The following is a 20,760-nucleotide window of genomic DNA, read 5'->3' on the forward strand; positions in this document are numbered from 1 at the left end:
CACACACACACAGTGTGTGTGTCTCATAGACTTAGATAGACATCACATCATTGTATCTGTCCCATTATGATGGGCAGGGCCATTGAGGCCACCTCCATTTTGAAGTAGTCCATTATATTCTACTTCTATGAGTCGGTAAACAAACTGAAAAGGTGCATACTGCCACCTTTTTACATTTAGCAGATGTTCTTACCCAGAGGAACTTACAGGAGCAATTTGGGTTAAGTGCCTCGTCAAGGGCACATCGACAGATTTTTCACCTAGTTGGCTCAGGGATTTGAACCAGTGACCTTCCGGTTACTGGCTCAATGCTCTTAACTGCTAGGCTACCTGCCACTCCCTATCTGGTCAAAGATTTGCCCCCTGCAGTTATGGAATGTTTGCTCACAAATACAATTAATTGGCTGATCCCTCCTGGCGACCTTCCTTAACCCGTAGGAAGTCCCACCCAGTTGACAACTTCAAAATGGTGAAAGACCTCCATAGTGCTGCCCATGCTAAAATGAGCTTTTGGGCAATAGAGTCCTCTATCTCTATGGTGTGCCTGTAGTGGATAAAGTGAAGGAGTCATCCTTTCTGCCTTTCGGTCCTTGCTCCTCCCCCTGGCCTGTGAGTAAGTCAGTAGAGCCTTCAGCAGTGTAAGGAAAACCAGACATCACACTCAGAGATGAAGCACTGTTACTACTACACACACTCCCACACAGCACAGCATCCACAAGGCTAGGATACTACACTCTCTGGCCTGTCCACTGAACTGACAACCTGAACACTCTACAACTCCATTGGACGATTGCTGAAATGGACTGAAACAGAGAGGATCCAAGTGGAAAAAGATGGTTCGTTGGTGGACTTTTTGACGGAGCGTTTGGTTCCAGGTTAAATTGCATCGAAAGAAATCGCATCGAAGAGAAGTCGCCTCGACAATTTTTTTTCAATATTTTTCTTCACTGTTCCTAAGGAGGCTCTCACACCCATATATAGTTAGATTTTTCAACAATCCTCCCCTCTGCGCTTCAGGAGTCTGTTCCAGTCTGTGCCTCTCAGGTGGTTGTGTTTTTCAGGGTCCATCTCCTGCCACCCTCCCTGATGCTGACAGAGCCGTATGGGATGATGGGGTCCATGGGTTCCGAGGTGCGAGATCTGAGCTCTCTCTTACCTCCGGTGCCCTCCGTACCCTCCCTACCAGTGAGCAGCGGGGGCTGTGGCCTGCCCGTTGGGGGTGCCCCTCAGTGGGCACCTTACCTGGACCTCCACTCTGGCTCTCCCTACGGTCCCCTGCCCTCCCACCACTCCCTCATCAAGCAGGAGCCCGGCTGGGGCTCCACAGACCCTCTGGAGGACCCTCACTGTGGCCTGGGGGCCTTCACGTTGCACTTCTCTGGCCAGTTCACTGGGACAAGCCCCTGTCGGGTTGGGGCCTTCGGTGAGCCAGCTCCAAGCCAGTCCAGGGTGTTTCCTAATGGAGCCTACCTCCCAGGCTGTGTGGACAGCCCGCCGACCCACAGGAACCAGGGTAAGGCTGCTCTCTGCTCCCCTCTCTCCTCCTCTATAGCCACCTCATTGACCCTCTCTGGGCTCACTCTATCCTCTGCAGCATCTCTTGAATTCAGCTCAAACTAAGCTGTCTACTCCTCACCACTCAAGGCCAAAGTTCTTTTACATCTGCATTTCTTGCTGTTTGGGGTTTTAGGCTGGGTTTCTGTATAAGCACTTTATGACAATTGCTGATGTAAAAAGGGCTTTATAAATACATTTGATTGATTGTTGGGCCATCAGCGTTGCACCTACACTTTCTGATGTCAGTGACGTGTCTGTGAATTTCTCATGTGACCATGCCGTACTTCCTGGGTCATTGTGTGTATGTGTTGGACTGTGTCTATTTGTACTGGGTGTAATTGTCCAGAGTTGATGTTTGGGGCTTGTCCATAGTGTTGTGTCTGAACAGGATGTTTTGTACTACACAGGGTCGTTCTGCCCTGTACAGGGAAGAGAGCTGTCAGTTTTCCCATCGCTGGCCCGACTCACGGAGTTAAAGCAACAATATGGCCTAGAGGTCTCCCTCAGCCTGTGTTCAACACTTCACTTTCACTTTTATTTTCAAAGAACATAGTGCTTCAAAATAATGAAACATAATAATACAAAAAGCACTATTAAAAAAAAAAAAAATTTAAATACTGCTATAAATGTATTGTTGATTGTAATATCCCAGTTAAAGGGGCAATTAGCGATTGAAACAATAACAAAGTGTTTTCCCCATCGCTGTTAAGGTAAAAAGCTGAGGGATTGGACTGGCGAAATGTAACCGCTCTCAAATACATAGACAGAGCTATGCATGCAAGAACTGACCGTCCATGATATAAAAATGATAGTTTTAACCATGATTTGAGGCTATATACTGTAGTGTTTATTTACATTTACTTTATTTACAAACATTGTAGTAAAACAATCTTATATTATTGGTTCTGATGGGGTAGGACAGTTGAACTAAGCTCATGAGGCATTTATAAATTATATTATTGAAGAATCAATGTGTACATAATTTATAAATCCCAAAATGGATGTACCAACTGCAGATTTCCCCTTTATCCCCCCCAGTACTGTTTTAGGTTAAAATCATCTTGGAATCTAAATCTAAATAACACAAAAAATATTACAAAACCTTTTATCAACTGTTTGTAAAACTTACAAATGAATATTGTTTTGGTGCTGTAGTTGTGGACAGTATTTAGTAAAACTGTCTTCTTTTTTACTCAACTAATTTCAAACCATCAGCTATTTAAGTTCATTTGATCATTTCTCATCATTCTGCATTTACATCTTTTGTTTGTAAAACAAATCACAATATATTTTTTTAAATGACATAAACGTGGCCATTGTTACATCATAGTAATCCCTGACATAATGAAGTGAATCTCTATAGAAGGTGTATAAAGGGTGACAAAACGCACTATGTATGTTCATACACCCTTTTACAGAGCATGAGATAAGCTTAAAGATGATTAGTGAAGCATTTATGTAGTGTTAATGAAGCCTTTATGTATGCTATATAAAGCCTTGTTTAAAGAGGTGTGAAGATGTTGACTTGTAAAGCTAACAGTATAGTAACCATACAGGGCTTGGGAAAAGGACATTACCTTGGACCGTCACTGTCTGTGCCATAGAAATTGATAACACACGTGTGCACAGCACGCACTAATGCACGCATCGCACACACGCGTGTTCATCCATGCATACACGCACACACGCACACGCACACACACACACACACACACACACACACACACACACACACACACACACACACACGTGAAAACTCACGCCTGATTCTTAGGATTTCTGGAATGTTGTAGCATTTGATGTTATGTGTTCTGTGTGTGATAATGTTTGAGTGTTTTCATGTATTTTCCTCAAAAACACCTCACATTCAAACACACTTTTTACAGACTAACACTTAGCCTTACTTTATTATCCAGACCTTGAGAGCACTTTTCGTTCCAACGGAGAAACCTAGCCTGAGCCCAAATTGCAATGCTCTGCTCCGAAACAGGCTTTCCTAAATCCAAATTATATATTGGGTCAAGATCTTTACTCCAAGATTTACACAAAGCCTAAAAAAATATCTAGGGTCTATATTGCTCTCCAATTTCTGAATCCCATGTTGTTCATTATTTTCATTTAAAAACAATGTTGAAATGAGACAAGCGCTGACTTATGGGTTTCTTTATTAGTCCCAATAGTATTTTGGTCTTGTTCCCCCAAGATCTGACCCCAGAAGATAAGCCAGGGGAAAGTTTAACAGATATTTATCTACATTTATATTTAATTTCTCTGTTTCCTGTGTGCTATTATTGAGACTTTATCAAATTTGACAACAGCAATAAACATGATGATTTGTCAACAAAGATACAGTCTATTTTCAGTATTGTTTCATACTTCCATTAGTCATATAGGGTTTAGCCTGTGTGATCGGTAATGTGAGACTCATATAGGGTTTAGCCTGTGTGATCGGTAATGTGAGACTCATATAGGGTTTAGCCTGTGTGATCGGTAATGTGAGACTCATATAGGGTTTAGCCTGTGTGATCGGTAATGTGAGACTCATATAGGGTTTAGCCTGTGTGATCGGTAATGTGAGACTCATATAGGGTTTAGCCTGTGTGATCGGTAATGTGAGACTCATATAGGGTTTAGCCTGTGTGATCGGTAATGTGAGACTCATATAGGGTTTAGCCTGTGTGATCGGTAATGTGAGACTCATATAGGGTTTAGCCTGTGTGATCGGTAATGTGAGACTCATATAGGGTTTAGCCTGTGTGATCGGTAATGTGAGACTCATATAGGGTTTAGCCTGTGTGATCGGTAATGTGAGACTCATATAGGGTTTAGCCTGTGTGATCGGTAATGTGAGACTCATATAGGGTTTAGCCTGTGTGATCGGTAATGTGAGACTCATATAGGGTTTAGCCTGTGTGATCGGTAATGTGAGACTCATATAGGGTTTTAGCCTGTGTGATCGGTAATGTGAGACTCATATAGGGTTTAGCCTGTGTGATTGGTAATGTGAGACTCATATAGGGTTTAGCCTGTGTGATCGGTAATGTGAGACTCATATAGGGTTTAGCCTGTGTGATCGGTAATGTGAGACTCATATAGGGTTTAGCCTGTGTGATCGGTAATGTGAGGCTCATATAGGGTTTAGCCTGTGTGATCGGTAATGTGAGACTCATATAGGGTTTAGCCTGTGTGATCGGTAATGTGAGACTCATATAGGGTTTAGCCTGTGTGATCGGTAATGTGAGACTCATATAGGGTTTAGCCTGTGTGATCGGTAATGTGAGACTCATATAGGGTTTAGCCTGTGTGATCGGTAATGTGAGACTCATATAGGGTTTAGCCTGTGTGATCGGTAATGTGAGACTCATATAGGGTTTAGCCTGTGTGATCGGTAATGTGAGACTCATATAGGGTTTAGCCTGTGTGATCGGTAATGTGAGACTCATATAGGGTTTAGCCTGTGTGATCGGTAATGTGAGACTCATATAGGGTTTAGCCTGTGTGATCGGTAATGTGAGACTCATATAGGGTTTAGCCTGTGTGATCGGTAATGTGAGACTCATATAGGGTTTAGCCTGTGTGATCGGTAATGTGAGACTCATATAGGGTTTAGCCTGTGTGATCGGTAATGTGAGACTCATATACGGTTTAGCCTGTGTGATCGGTAATGTGAAGCTCATATAGGGTTTAGCCTGTGTGATCGGTAATGTGAGACTCATATAGGGTTTAGCCTGTGTGATCGGTAATGTGAGACTCATATAGGGTTTAGCCTGTGTGATCGGTAATGTGAGACTCATACAGGGTTTAGCCTGTGTGATCGGTAATGTGAGACTCATATAGGGTTTAGCCTGTGTGATCGGTAATGTGAGACTCATACAGGGTTTAGCCTGTGTGATCGGTAATGTGAGGCTCATATAGGGTTTAGCCTGTGTGATCGGTAATGTGAGACTCATATAGGGTTTAGCCTGTGTGATCGGTAATGTGAGACTCATATAGGGTTTAGCCTGTGTGATCGGTAATGTGAGACTCATATAGGGTTTAGCCTGTGTGATCGGTAATGTGAGACTCATATAGGATTTAGCCTGTGTGATCGGTAATGTGAGACTCATATAGGGTTTAGCCTGTGTGATTGGTAATGTGAGGCTCATATAGGGTTTAGCCTGTGTGATTGGTAATGTGAGGCTGTGTGTGTGTGTGTGTGTGTGTGTGTGTGTGTGTGTGTGTGTGTGTGTGTGTGTGTGTGTGTGTGTGTGTGTGTGTGTGTGTGTGTGTCTGTGTGTCTGTGTGTGTGTGTGTGAGTGTGTGTGCGCGTGCGTTAGTATGTATGAGCAGGTGCAGACACACAGACCACTTGGTCCTTAGATTTACTGATCTTCATATTCTCTGGATGCCAACTTTCCTCTCCAGCTTTACTGAAAGCGTGAATGAATACCTTCCAGGGAGACAGGGTTCACTGGTGTTATAAACGTTCTACAGTGATGTTGCTATGAGGATTCAGATATCCGTCCGACTCCTGGAGACTCACAGTTTCCTCCAAAATGCTGCCATAATGGTGAAACTGAGAAAGTATTGTCTTTATAATGTGTCTTTTCTCTGTAGGTTATGGGACAGTAGGTCTGGACGGGGCTCCCAACTATGGTCACACTCCGTCTCACCACTCCCCTCAGTTCTCCAGTCATTCCTTCAAACACGAGGACATCCTGTCCCCTCCAACTACCATGGGTAACTATCACTGTCCTTAACACTTCCTGTCCACCTGTGTGTATGATAGTGTTTGCGTGTTTTAGTATTTGTGTGTGTGTGCAGCATGTGAAAGTTAACCTCACAAACAATGAAGACTGAGGTCTCAGCAAGGTTAGTAAAGAAGTCACCCAGAGGTTACAGGGCTATAAATTACTATAATCCATTCTCTCTCCCTATCTCCCCTCAACCTCTCTCTCTGTTTTTAACACCACCTCTCACTATGCTCTTATTCAAAGCTGTGTATGTTCTCTGTTCATTTTGGTCAAATGAATATAGTGGCTCTGGAAATGATAAGTTAAGGAAACAGCTTTATGAGAGACTTAGTGGAATGTTGACGGCCATCAGGGGACCAATCCACAGCTGAACCAGAGAAGGAGCTATGTAGGTCCTTCAAAAGGAGATTGATTGGTTTAACACCTCTGGGAGGACTGCTGTTTTGATCATTGTTTAGAGGAAATGTATTTTTATTGGTGTGTGTGTGTGTGTGTGTCGTGTGTTTGGGGATGCTGCTATATCTGTGTGACTCCTGGGGATATAGCAGTAGAGATAGTAACCTGGTAAACAGACCCATCTGGTGTTATATTGAGCATGTGGTTTCATCGTGCTGTAACTACTGTCCTACAGGTCTTTATGCTAATTCATTGGTTTGTTTGTCTGATTCATTTACTGTATGCTATGCAGGTGACCAGCAGTACCCTGCCCCTCCCCCCATGTTTGGTTGCCACCCCCCCTCAGAGAACTGTCCAACCAGCCAGGCTCTACTGCTGAGGAACTATAACAGGTACCTTTCTGTTCACAAACCTCCTCATCACCTTGGGTCTCTATAGCTTGAGATCCATACGCCTGACTCTCATACCATTACACTGTACATGTTTGTGCTACCGTTGCTAGGATACCAGTGTTCATTTTGACTACATAGTTATTTAGGATCTGACTCCAGTGATGATCACAGATAGATACTCTTATTTATTGTACTGTATTTATATTTCAACCAAGAAGTCCTATAGAGATAATATATATATATATATATATATATATATATATATATATATATATATATATATATATATATATATATACACTGCTCAAAAAAATAAAGGGAACACTTAAACAACACATCCTAGATCTGAATGAAAGAAATAATCTTATTAAATACTTTTTTCTTTACATAGTTGAATGTGCTGACAACAAAATCACACAAAAATAATCAATGGAAATCCAATTTATCAACCCATGGAGGTCTGGATTTGGAGTCACACTCAAAATTAAAGTGGAAAACCACATTACAGGCTGATCCAACTTTGATGTAATGTCCTTAAAACAAGTCAAAATGAGGCTCAGTAGTGTGTGTGGCCTCCATGTGCCTGTATGACCTCCCTACAATGCCTGATGAGGTGGCGGATGGTCTCCTGAGGGATCTCCTCCCAGACCTGGACTAAAGCATCCGCCAACTCCTGGACAGTCTGTGGTGCAACGTGGTGTTGGTGGATGGAGCGAGACATGATGTCCCAGATGTGCTCAATTGGATTCAGGTCTGGGGAACGGGCGGGCCAGTCCATAGCATCAATGCCTTCCTCTTGCAGGAACTGCTGACACACTCCAGCCACATGAGGTCTAGCATTGTCTTGCATTAGGAGGAACCCAGGGCCAACCGCACCAGCATATGGTCTCACAAGGGGTCTGAGGATCTCATCTCGGTACCTAATGGCAGTCAGGCTACCTCTGGCGAGCACATGGAGGGCTGTGCGGCCCCCCAAAGAAATGCCACCCCACACCATGACTGACCCACCGCCAAACCGGTCATGCTGGAGGATGTTGCAGGCAGCAGAACGTTCTCCACGGCGTCTCCAGACTCTGTCACGTCTGTCACATGTGCTCAGTGTGAACCTGCTTTCATCTGTGAAGAGCACAGGGCGCCAGTGGCGAATTTGCCAATCTTGGTGTTCTCTGGCAAAAGCCAAACGTCCTGCACGGTGTTGGGCTGTAAGCACAACCCCCACCTGTGGACGTCAGGCCCTCATACCACCCTCATGGAGTCTGTTTCTGACCGTTTGAGCAGATACATGCACATTTGTGGCCTGCTGGAGGTCATTTTGCAGGGCTCTGGCAGTGCTCCTCCTGCTCCTCCTTGCACAAAGGCGGCGGTAGCGGTCCTGCTGCTGGGTTGTTGCCCTCCTACGGCCTCCTCCACGTCTCCTGATGTACTGGCCTGTCTCCTGGTAGCGCCTCCATGCTCTGGACACTATGCTGACAGACACAGCAAACCTTCTTGCCACAGCTCGCAGTGATGTGCCATCCTGGATGAGCTGCACTACCTGAGCCACTTGTGTGGGTTGTAGACTCCGTCTCATGCTACCACTAGAGTGAAAGCACCGCCAGCATTCAGAAGTGACCAAAACATCAGCCAGGAAGCATAGGAACTGAGAAGTGGTCTGTGGTTTCCACCTTCAGAACCACTCCTTTATTGGGAGTGTCTTGCTTATTGCCTATAATTTCCACCTGTTGTCTATTCCATTTGCACAACAGCATGTGAAATTTATTGTCAATCAGTGTTGCTTCCTAAGTGGACAGTTTGATTTCACAGAAGTGTGATTGACTTGGAGTTACATTGTGTTGTTTAAGTGTTCCCTTTATTTTTTTGAGCAGTATATATTCAATGGCCTTTGATGGGCTCATCAAATGTCAGTCTGTCTTTGAGAGGGAGGAGGACGTTATGACCAATGGAAGGAAGTGAGATCACCAGGGTAGAATGGAAGTGAGATCACCAGGGTAGGAAGGAGGTGTAGGTGTGAGACTGTACACAGAGCCAAATCAAATCAAATCAAATCAACTGTTATTTGTCACATGCGCCGACTACAACAGGTGTAGTAGACCTTACCGTCAAATGCTTACATACAAGCCCTTAACCAACAATGCAGTTTTAAGAAAATACCTAAAAAAAGTAAGAGATAAGAGCAACAAATGATTAAAGAGCAGCAGTAAATAACAACAGCGAGGCTATATACAGTGGGTACCGGTACAGAGTCAATGTGGAGGCTATATACAGGGTGTTACGGTACAGAGTCAATGTGGAGGCTATATACAGGGGTACCTGTACAGAGTCAATGTGGAGGCTATATACAGGGGTACCGGTACAGAGTCAATGTGGAGGCTATATACAGGGGTACCGGTACAGAGTCAATGTGGAGGCTATATACAGGGGTACCGGTACAGAGTCAATGTGGAGGCTATATACAGGGGTACCGGTACAGAGTCAATGTGGAGGCTATATACAGTGGGTACCTGTACAGAGTCAATGTGGAGGCTATATACAGGGGTACCGGTACAGAGTCAATGTGGAGGCTATATACAGGGGTACCGGTACAGAGTCAATGTGGAGGCTATATACAGGGGTACCGGTACAGAGTCAATGTGGAGGCTATATACAGGGTGTTACGGTACAGAGTCAATGTGGAGGCTATATACAGGGGGTACCTGTACAGAGTCAATGTGGAGGCTATATACAGGGGTACCTGTACAGAGTCAATGTGGAGGCTATATACAGGGGTACCTGTACAGAGTCAATGTGGAGGCTATATACAGGGGTACCGGTACAGAGTCAATGTGGAGGCTATATACAGGGGTACCGGTACAGAGTCAATGTGGAGGCTATATACAGGGGTACCTGTACAGAGTCAATGTGGAGGCTATATACAGGGGTACCGGTACAGAGTCAATGTGGAGGCTATATACAGGGGTACCTGTACAGAGTCAATGTGGAGGCTATATACAGGGGTACCTGTACAGAGTCAATGTGGAGGCTATATACAGGGGTACCGGTACAGAGTCAATGTGGAGGCTATATACAGGGGTACCGGTACAGAGTCAATGTGGAGGCTATATACAGGGGTACCTGTACAGAGTCAATGTGGAGGCTATATACAGGGGTACCTGTACAGAGTCAATGTGGAGGCTATATACAGGGGTACCGGTACAGAGTCAATGTGGAGGCTATATACAGGGGTACCGGTACAGAGTCAATGTGGAGGCTATATACAGGGGGTACCGGTACAGAGTCAATGTGGAGGCTATATACAGGGGTACCGGTACAGAGTCAATGTGGAGGCTATATACAGGGGTACCGGTACAGAGTCAATGTGGAGGCTATATACAGGGGGTACCGGTACAGAGTCAATGTGGAGGCTATATACAGGGGTACCGGTACAGAGTCAATGTGGAGGCTATATACAGGGGTACCTGTACAGAGTCAATGTGGAGGCTATATACAGGGGTACCGGTACAGAGTCAATGTGGAGGCTATATACAGGGGTACCGGTACAGAGTCAATGTGGAGGCTATATACAGGGGTACCGGTACAGAGTCAATGTGGAGGCTATATACAGGGGTACCTGTACAGAGTCAATGTGGAGGCTATATACAGGGGTACCGGTACAGAGTCAATGTGGAGGCTATATACAGGGGTACCGGTACAGAGTCAATGTGGAGGCTATATACAGGGGTACCGGTACAGAGTCAATGTGGAGGCTATATACAGGGGTACCGGTACAGAGTCAATGTGGAGGCTATATACAGGGGTACCGGTACAGAGTCAATGTGGAGGCTATATACAGGGGTACCGGTACAGAGTCAATGTGGAGGCTATATACAGGGGTACCGGTACAGAGTCAATGTGGAGGCTATATACAGGGGTACCGGTACAGAGTCAATGTGGAGGCTATATACAGGGGTACCGGTACAGAGTCAATGTGGAGGCTATATACAGGGGTACCGGTACAGAGTCAATGTGGAGGCTATATACAGGGGTACCGGTACAGAGTCAATGTGGAGGCTATATACAGGGGTACCGGTACAGAGTCAATGTGGAGGCTATATACAGGGGTACCGGTACAGAGTCAATGTGGAGGCTATATACAGGGGTACCGGTACAGAGTCAATGTGGAGGCTATATACAGGGGGTACCGGTACAGAGTCAATGTGGAGGCTATATACAGGGGGTACCGGTACAGAGTCAATGTGGAGGCTATATACAGGGGGTACAGGTACAGAGTCAATGTGGAGGCTATATACAGGGGGTACCGGTACAGAGTCAATGTGGAGGCTATATACAGGGGGTACTGGTACAGAGTCATAGAAGGAATGTGAGAGGAAGGAAATGGAGAGGAAAGACAACAGGTAAAATGTGGGAGTGTAGGAGAGGAGAGGAGAGGAGAGGAGAGGAGAGGAGAGGAGAGGAGAGGAGAGGAGAGGAGAGAAGTGGTGGGTGGAAGGGGAGGAGAGGGAGAGGAAAGGGAGAGGAGAGGGAGAGGAGGAGAGTGAGAGGAGAGGAAGAGGTGAAGTGGTGGGTGGAAGGGGAGGAGAGGGAGAAGGAGAGGAGGAGAGAGGTGAAGTGGTGGGTGGAAGGGGTGGAGAGGGAGAAGAGAGGGAGAGGAGAGGAAGAGGAGAGTGAGAGGAGGAGAGTGAGAGGAGAGGGAGAGGTGAAGTGGTCAGTGGAAGGGGAGGAGAGGGAGAGGAGAGGGAGAGGAGAGGGAGAAGAGGAGAGAGGTGAAGTGGTGGGTGGAAGAGGAGGAGAGGGAGAGGAGAGGGAGGGAGAGGAGAGGAGAGGGAGAGGAGGAGAGAGGTGAAGTGGTGGGTGGAAGGGGAGGAGAGGGAGAGGAGAGGAGAGGAGAGGGAGAGGAGGAGAGAGGTGAGGTGGTGGGTGGAAGGGGAGGAGAGGGAGAGGAGAGGAGAGGGAGAGGAGGAGAGAGGTGAAGTGGTGGGTGGAAGGGGAGGAGAGGGAGAGGAGACGAGAGGAGAGGGAGAGGAGGAGAGAGGTGAGGTGGTGGGTGGAAGGGGAGGAGAGGGAGAGGAGAGGAGAGGGAGAGGAGGAGAGAGGTGAAGTGGTGGGTGGAAGGGGAGGAGAGGAGAGGGAGAGGAGGAGAGAGGTGAAGTGGTGGGTGGAAGGGGAGGAGAGGAGAGGGAGAGGAGGAGAGAGGTGAAGTGGTGGGTGGAAGGGGAGGAGAGGAGAGGGAGAGGAGGAGAGAGGTGAAGTGATGGGTGGAAGGGGAGGAGAGGAGAGGGGAATCACATCTCAGTCCATTTGTTTTTCTGTAACCTGGAGGGATTTCTTTAACCCAAAACATCTCAGCAGGCAAACTGAGCCAGGATTCTTCAAATGCTGACCTAAGTTTGTTTTTGGAGAGGGGGAAGAGAAGGAACTCAACTACAGGAACAAGTTCTGATAAGAGAGGAAGAGAAGAGTCCCTTCTCCCTTTACAGCCAGGACTTCCGTCTCCTATTCCAGAGCTAGGAACCATCAGATCAACCCCCCACCCACACTAACACACCCAGACACCCACACCCACACAGTTATCATCAGCCTGATTACCAGCAGTGCTGCCTCATACAGTACACCTGACCCTGGTATATCACACAGGTCATTTGATGTTTTTTGTACACCAGTGGAGGCTGGTGAGGGGAGGATGACTCATAGTAATGGCTGGAATGAAACACATGGAAACATTCATTCCATTCCATCCACTCCATTATGTCCATTACTATCAGCCTTCCTCCCCTCACTAGCCTCCACTGATGTACAGGATATTATTAATATACACTGCTCAAAAAAACAAAGGGAACACTAAAATAACACATCCTAGATCTGAATGAATGAAATAATCTTATTAAATACTTTTTTCTTTACATAGTTGAATGTGCTGACAACAAAATCACACAAAAATAATCAATGGAAATCCAATTTATCAACCCATGGAGGTCTGGATTTGGAGTCACACTCAAAATTAAAGTGGAAAACCACACAACAGGCTGATCCAACTTTGATGTAATGTCCTTAAAACAAGTCAAAATGAGGCTCAGTAGTGTGTGTGGCCTCCGTGTGCCTGTATGACCTCCCTACAATGCCTGGGCATGCTCCTGATGAGGTGGCGGATGGTCTCCTGAGGGATCTCCTCCCAGACCTGGACTAAAGCATCCGCCAACTCCTGGACAGTCTGTGGTGCAACGTGGCGTTGGTGGATGGAGCGAGACATGATGTCCCAGATGTGCTCAATTGGATTCAGGTCTGGGGAACGGGCGGGCCAGTCCATAGCATCAATGCCTTCCTCTTGCAGGAACTGCTGACACACTCCAGCCACATGAGGTCTAGCATTGTCTTGCATTAGGAGGAACCCAGGGCCAACCGCACCAGCATATGGTCTCACAAGGGGTCTGAGAATCTCATCTCGGTACCTAATGGCAGTCAGGCTACCTCTGGCGAGCACAGAAATGCCACCCCACACCATGACTGACCCACCGCCAAACCGGTCATGCTGGAGGATGTTGCAGGCAGCAGAACGTTCTCCACGGCATCTCCAGACTGTCACGTCTGTCACGTGCTCAGTGTGAACCTGCTTTCATCTGTGAAGAGCACAGGGCGCCAGTGGAGAATTTGCCAATCTTGGTGTTCTCTGGCAAATGCCAAACGTCCTGCACGGTGTTGGGCTGTAAGCACAACCCCCACCTGTGGACGTTGGGCCCTCATACCACCCTCATGGAGTCTGTTTCTGACCATTTGAGCAGACACATGCACATTTGTGGCCTGCTGGAGGTCATTTTGCAGGGCTCTGGCAGTGCTCCTCCAGCTCCTCCTTGCACAAAGGTGGAGGTAGCGGTCCTGCTGCTGGGTTGTTGCCCTCCTACTTTCTCCTCCACGTCTCCTGATGTACTGGCCTGTCTCCTGGTAGCGCCTCCATGCTCTGGACACTACGCTGACAGACACAGCAAACCTTCTTGCCACAGCTCGCATTGATGTGCCATCCTGGATGGGCTGCACTACCTGAGCCACTTGTGTGGGTTGTAGACTCCGTCTCATGCTACCACTAGAGTGAAAGCACCGCCAGCATTCAAAAGTTACCAAAACATCAGCCAGGAAGCATAGGAACTGAGAAGTGGTCTGTGGTCACCACCTGCAGAACCACTCCTTTATTGGGGGTGTCTTGCTAATTGCCTATAATTTCCACCTGTTGTCTATTCCATTTGCACAACAGCATGTGAAATTTATTGTCAATCAGTGTTGCTTCCTAAGTGGACAGTTTGATTTCACAGAAGTGTGATTGACATGGAGTTACATTGTGTTGTTTAAGTGTTCCCTTTATTTTTTTGAGCAGTGTAGATTTCTCTCCATATTCACCACATGTTCAACTTGATTAATACTCCTTCATAGGACTCTTCCTGGAATGTGTAAGAATGTTTAAACCTCCAACATTCCCCTGAAACTGTCCTCCTCCTCCTCTTCCTCTTCCTCCCCCTCCTCCACCTCCTCCTCCTCTTCCTCCACCTCCTCCTCCTCCTCCACCTCCTCCTCCTCCACCTCCTCCTCTTCCTCCTCCTCCACTTCTTCCTCCTCCTCCACCTCCTCCTCCACCTCTTCCTCCTCCTCCACCTCCTCCACCTCCTCCTCCTCCTCTTCCTCCACCTCTTCCTCCTCCACCTCCACCTCCTCCTCCTCCTCCTCCTCCTCCTCCTCCTCCTCCTCCACCTCTTCTCCTCCACCTCTTCCTCCTCCTCCTCCACCTACTCCTCCACCTCTTCCTCCTCCTCCTCCTCCTCCTCCTCCTCCTCCTCCTCCTCCTCCTCGACCTCTTCCTCCTCCTCCACCTCCACCTCCACCTCCACCTCCTCCTCCACCCCCCTCCTCCTCCTCCTCCACCCCCTCCTCCTCCTCCTCCTCCTCCTCCTCCTCCTCCTCGACCTCTTTCTCCTCCTCCACCTCCACCTCCACCTCCACCTCTTCCTCCACCTCCTCCTCCTCCTCCTCCACCTCCTCCTCCTCCAGTAATGATACTGTGAGGACAGAGTGATATCATGCACTGGTTCACCATGTACTAGGCACGGTCACACTCACCCTCACTGCCTGTGGGTGTGTATCACGTCTCTGTGTGTGTGTGTGTGTGTGTGTGTGTGTGTGTGTGTGTGTGTGTGTGTGTGTGTGTGTGTGTGTGTGTGTGTGTGTGTGTGTGTGTGTGTGTGTGTGTGTGTGTGTTGTAGCCAGTGTAATCATCTGCCAATGTGACTAATGGCTTCACAGCCCAGGGTTTCTAATGAGCTCTTTGAGTGGACTGGATGTGTTCATGAAGGAAATATGTGGGGTTTCCCATACTGTCATGTCTTCATTATCCTTATCCAGAAACAAGGGGATGAGGGAGGGAGAGGGGGGTTTTCTGACCGTAAAAGCAAATTATCCAGCCATTACACACCCCCTCTGTCTCTTCTCTGTTCAACTGATTTCAGTCATCAAATCATATCAGTATAGCTTGTGTTGATGTCTCGTGGACAGACTAAGTAAACCACATTATGCAAGATTTTAGTTCTGCGTTAACCCGAGATAAAGCTTTTGTTAGCTTTAATGGTGTATACAGTAAATAATGTGGAGCGGTAATCTTTCTGTCTGTGTGTGTTTTCCTCAGTGATAACCTGTAATCTTTCTGTCTGTGTGTGTTTTCCTCAGTGATAACCTGTAATCTTTCTGTCTGTGTGTGTTTTTCTCAGTGATAACCTGTAATCTTTCTGTCTGTGTGTGTTTTCCTCAGTAATAACCTGTAATCTTTCTGTCTGTGTGTGTTTTCCTCAGTGATAACCTGTAATCTTTCTGTCTGTGTGTGTTTTCCTCAGTGATAACCTGTAATCTTTTTGTCTGTTTTCCTCAGTGATAACCTGTAATCTTTCTGTCTGTGTGTGTTTTCCTCAGTGATAACCTGTAATCTTTCTGTCTGTGTGTGTTTTCCTCAGTAATAACCTGTAATCTTTCTGTCTGTGTGTGTTTTTCTCAGTGATAACCTGTAATCTTTCTGTCTGTGTGTGTTTTCCTCAGTGATAACCTGTAATCTTTCTGTCTGTGTGTGTTTTCCTCAGTAATAACCTGTAATCTTTCTGTCTGTGTGTGTTTTCCTCAGTGATAACCTGTAATCTTTCTGTCTGTGTGTGTTTTCCTCAGTGATAACCTGTAATCTTTCTGTGTGTGTGTGTTTTCCTCAGTGATAACCTGTAATCTTTCTGTCTGTGTGTGTTTTCCTCAGTAATAACCTGTAATCTTTCTGTCTGTGTGTGTTTTCCTCAGTGATAACCTGTAATCTTTCTGTCTGTGTGTGTGTTTTCCTCAGTGATAACCTGTAATCTTTCTGTCTGTGTGTGTTTTCCTCAGTGATAACCTGTAATCTTTCTGTCTGTGTGTGTTTTCCTCAGTAATAACCTGTAATCTTTCTGTCTGTGTGTGTTTTCCTCAGTAATAACCTGTAATCTTTCTGTCTGTGTGTGTTTTCCTCAGTGATAACCTGTAATCTTTCTGTGTGTGTGTGTTTTCCTCAGTGATAACTTGTACCAGATGGCCTCTCAGCTGGAGTGTGTAGCGTGGAACCCTGCTAACACACTGTCCACCATCAAAAGGTACCAAGCTGGGTGGACGGTGGAGTTCTATCTGCATGGTCCATCAATATGTGTTGTGTGTGTTGTGTGTATACGTGTGTGTTGTGTATATATGTGTGTGTGTGTGTGTTTAGCTTCCTGTAGTATATTTATTTAGCGGAGCCTTGACCATAGTCAGGGAGGTAATGGAGGAGGAGGGAGGAGGGAGGATGGGAGGATGGGAGGAGGGAGAATGGAGGAGGGAGGTAAGACGGGGATGAGAGTACAATGAAATGAATACACAGCTGCTGCCTCTGTCCCTCTTTCTCTCTCTCCATGTCTCCCTCTCTTTCTCTCTCTCTCCCTATCTCTCCCTCTTTCTCTCTCTCCCTGTCTCCCTTTCTTTCTCTCCCTCTTTCTCTCTCTCCCTGTCTCCCTCTCTTTCTCTCTCCCTATCTCTCCCTCTTTCTCTCTCTCCCTGTCTCCCTTTCTTTCTCTCCCTCTTTCTCTCTCTCCCTGTCTCCCTCTCTTTCTCTCTCTCCCTATCTCTCCCTCTTTCTCTCTCTCCCTGTCTCCCTCTCTTTCTCTCTCTCTCCCTATCTCTCCCTCTTTCTCTCCCTGTCTCCCTCTCTTTCTCTCCCTCTTTCACTCTCTCTTCTCTCCCTCTTCTCTCTTGCTTCTCTCTCCCTCAATTTTACACCGCCTTACCAAGATCAACACAGGAGTTGGAATTGATATGTCCCTGAATGGAGGACAGGCAGAAGGTGTGAGGATAACAGACAGAAGCTTACCTCTCTGACCCTCGTCCACCACCCTCCCTCTCACTCCAACAGGAATAACTGGAAGAAGTGGGACATCACTGACTGTTAGAGTAGCATGTTGTTAGATGGTCAGTCTTGTTGTCATGGTAGTGCACTGTGCTCACCCCAGCCTCACCTCTGCTGGCCTTACAGTCATGGGACAGGATATGAGAGTGACCCCACGGCCCCCCCTCCTCCGGTGGTCCTCAGCTGTAGTGCCCAGTACCACATCCACACACATGGCCTCTTCAGAGGACTACAGGTCAGGGTCCGACACACACACACACACACACACACACACACACACACACACACACACACACACACACACACACACACACACACACACACACACACACACACACACACACATCTGTGATAAACTCACTCACCTACTCTCTCGCTCTCTCTCTCTCTCTCTCTCTCTCTCTCTCTCTCTCTCCGTCTCTCTTTCTCTACATCCATCTCTCTCTACCCCCCTCCTCTCCTCCCTCCCTCCCTCCCTCCCTCCCTCCCTCCCTCCCTCCCTCCCTCCCTCCCTCCCTCCCTCCCTCCCTCCCTCCCTCCCTCCCTCCCTCCCTCCCTCCCTCTCTCTCTTCTTCTCTCTCTCTCTATCTCTCTACCTCTATCTCTCTTATCTATCTATCTATCTATCTATCTATCTATCTATCTATCTATCTATCTATCTATCTATCTATCTATCTATCTATCTATCTATCTATCTATCTATCTATCTATCTATCTATCTATCTATCTATCTATCTATCTATCTATCTATCTATCTATCTCTCTATCTCTCTATCTCTCTATCTCTCTATCTCTCTTTTTCTCTTTTTCTCTTTCTCTCTCTCTCAGGATGTGCGGCGGGTGCCTGGTATCACACCGTCTGTGGTGAGGTCATCAGAGACCAATGAGAAGCGTCCGTTTGTGTGTGCCTACCCCGGCTGCAATAAGAGATACTTCAAACTTTCCCACCTGCAGATGCATGGCAGGAAACACACGGGTCAGTACACCCCAGATAGACAACATACAGACAACAGTCATTTGCTTTACATGCTTCTCACTGGCCTGGTGGTTGTGATAATGAGGATGATGATGGGGGTGGTGATGATGATGATGATTGCAGGAGAAAAGCCGTATCAGTGTGACTTCACAGACTGCGGACGGAGATTCTCCAGATCAGATCAACTGAAGAGACACCAACGCAGACACACAGGTCAGATCTCTCTCTCTCTCTCTCTCTCTCTCTCTCTCTCTTATCTCTCTCTTGCTCTCTCTCTCTCTCTCTCTATCTCTCTCTTGCTCTCTCTCTCTCTTGCTCTCTCCAACTCTTCTCTCTCTACCCAGAGTTTAAAAATAATCTTTATAAACTCTTAACCCCACCTATCTCTCTCCCCCTCCTCCCCCTCTCTTCCCCTCTCTCCACCTCTCTCTGTGTAGGAGTGAAACCATTCCAGTGTGAGACGTGTCAGAGAAAGTTTTCACGGTCAGACCATCTTAAGACACACACTCGGACACATACAGGTAAAACAAGTGCGTATACCTTTATTTTCTACCTATTCCTCTGCTTTTATACTGTGGTCATAATCCTGGTCACTACACTGCTTCTATGATGTGGACCCCAGGAAGAGTAGCTGCTGAGTTAGCTCCATATAATCCTAATGAAATACAACTAATTAAATAGCCAATAGGCCTAATGATTACCGTAGTAACCATGCTAATGAGTGTAAACAATTATTAAGCTTTTATTCATTGTAGATTTGAATAACAGATTAGATTTTTTTGTTATGGCTCAGCTCACCACTACATAATCTGACACACCTCTCTTCTTCTCCTCTCCTCTCCTCTCCTCTCCTCTCCTCTCCTCTCCTCTCCTCTCCTCTCCTCTCCTCTCCTCTCCTCTCCTCTCCTCTCCTCTCCTCTCCTCTCCTCTCCTCTCTCCTCTCCTCTCCTCTCCTCTCCTCTCCTCTCCTCTCCTTTCCTCTCCTCTCCTCTCCTCTCCTCTCAGGTGAGAAGCCCTTTACATGCCGCTGGTCCAGCTGTCAGAAGAAGTTTGCCAGGTCTGATGAGTTAGTTCGCCACCACAGCATGCACCAGAGGAACCTGATCAAATTACAATCTGCCATCTGACCAGTACTAAACCGGTTTGGACTGGACAAGACTGGATTGGACCATACCAAACGCATAGCCATCTGAGCAACAATGATGACTGGACCTAAACCCACCGAGTGCCATAAGCGGAAAGTACAACTCAAATGTGGCCTCTATTGCTCCAACTAAAGAACATAGTTTCACCGTGCACCCTTTGGATGGAAGACGAACAGATCAATGCCACCTCTGATTTATGCCACATCAACGGTTACTGTAGCTTCAACCCCTGTCAACCCAGCACTAGGATTCCCTGTTTTTATTGTTATAAATCAAATAGTTGATCTTTTTCTTATGTACACAACCAGCTTCCTCCTTAGCCATGACTAGGAATCTGCTTTCTGGGTGAGAAGACACATCAATTGTTATTCTTTTGTTGTTGTATTATAATTGCACTGGCTTTATGTTCATTTCTTTGCCATAAATGTTTTACTACAGATGTAGGATCTTAATTTGAGACGGTTTGCTACAGCAGGAAAATAATCCGTCAGCAACAGGAAATGGGAATTATTATGTGGATTATAATTAATAGACATTTAAGTAGGGGTTGCTACATTTTTCGGAAGGGAAAATCAAGTCTGAAATTTCAAATTGGAAATTATAAACTTCAGAAGCCTTTCAAAACCTCAAACAAGTTTTACATTTCCTGCATATCAAATGAAGATCCTAGACCTGTATGTACTGGAGCTAGACCATGTAAACTGGAGTTAGGAAACAGACAATGTCACTCTATGTCCAACGAGACAACGAGTAAAACAGAAAATGATACTGTGATTGCTGGAGGAAATGTGTACATGTGTTTTATGTGCCTACAGTGTAACATGTCACTTCCTTTGTGTATATATGACTACATTGCTATCCTTTTTAAAGAGTAGTTTTGTATTTTTGTACTGTTCAAATGTATTAAATGTTGATCTATTGGTCAGTGTTGTTGTGTCGTTTTCTGGTATGTGGTGTCGTCTCATATCTCATATCAAGACATCTCACCCTTAGGAGGAGCCAACGGGGTTCAGACTGAGATAACACAACCCCTCTGTGACCCGGACAAGGTGCAGGTCTCCCCCTCCTAAATCTCCCACACACATCTCCAAAACCAGGAACATATGGACCCCTATAAATCTCATTAGAAGAGAAAAATGCA

General features: G+C 46.3%; 1 protein-coding gene across 2 annotated transcripts; it reads left to right on the forward strand.

The window, feature by feature from the left end:
- The first annotated feature begins 631 nt into the window (after window positions 1-631).
- On the forward strand, window positions 632-20,544 carry LOC106587831 (Wilms tumor protein homolog). 2 transcript variants are annotated; one of them, XM_045708691.1, is made up of 9 exons: window positions 632-1,513; window positions 6,154-6,276; window positions 6,979-7,078; window positions 16,636-16,713; window positions 17,625-17,733; window positions 18,327-18,474; window positions 18,598-18,687; window positions 18,912-18,995; window positions 19,480-20,544. In XM_045708691.1, the coding sequence occupies exons 1-9, from the start codon at window positions 1,087-1,089 to the stop codon at window positions 19,599-19,601; spliced, it is 1,281 nt and encodes a 426-aa protein (XP_045564647.1). In that variant the 5' UTR covers window positions 632-1,086; the 3' UTR covers window positions 19,602-20,544. The 2 variants fall into 2 exon arrangements, with proteins under 2 accessions (XP_045564647.1, XP_045564646.1); XM_045708690.1 differs by having other exon boundaries at window positions 633-1,513; window positions 18,912-19,004.
- Window positions 20,545-20,760: the final 216 nt, after the last annotated feature.

Source organism: Salmo salar, chromosome ssa26 (genome assembly GCF_905237065.1).
Source record: "Salmo salar chromosome ssa26, Ssal_v3.1, whole genome shotgun sequence".
NCBI classification, from domain to species: domain Eukaryota; kingdom Metazoa; phylum Chordata; class Actinopteri; order Salmoniformes; family Salmonidae; genus Salmo; species Salmo salar.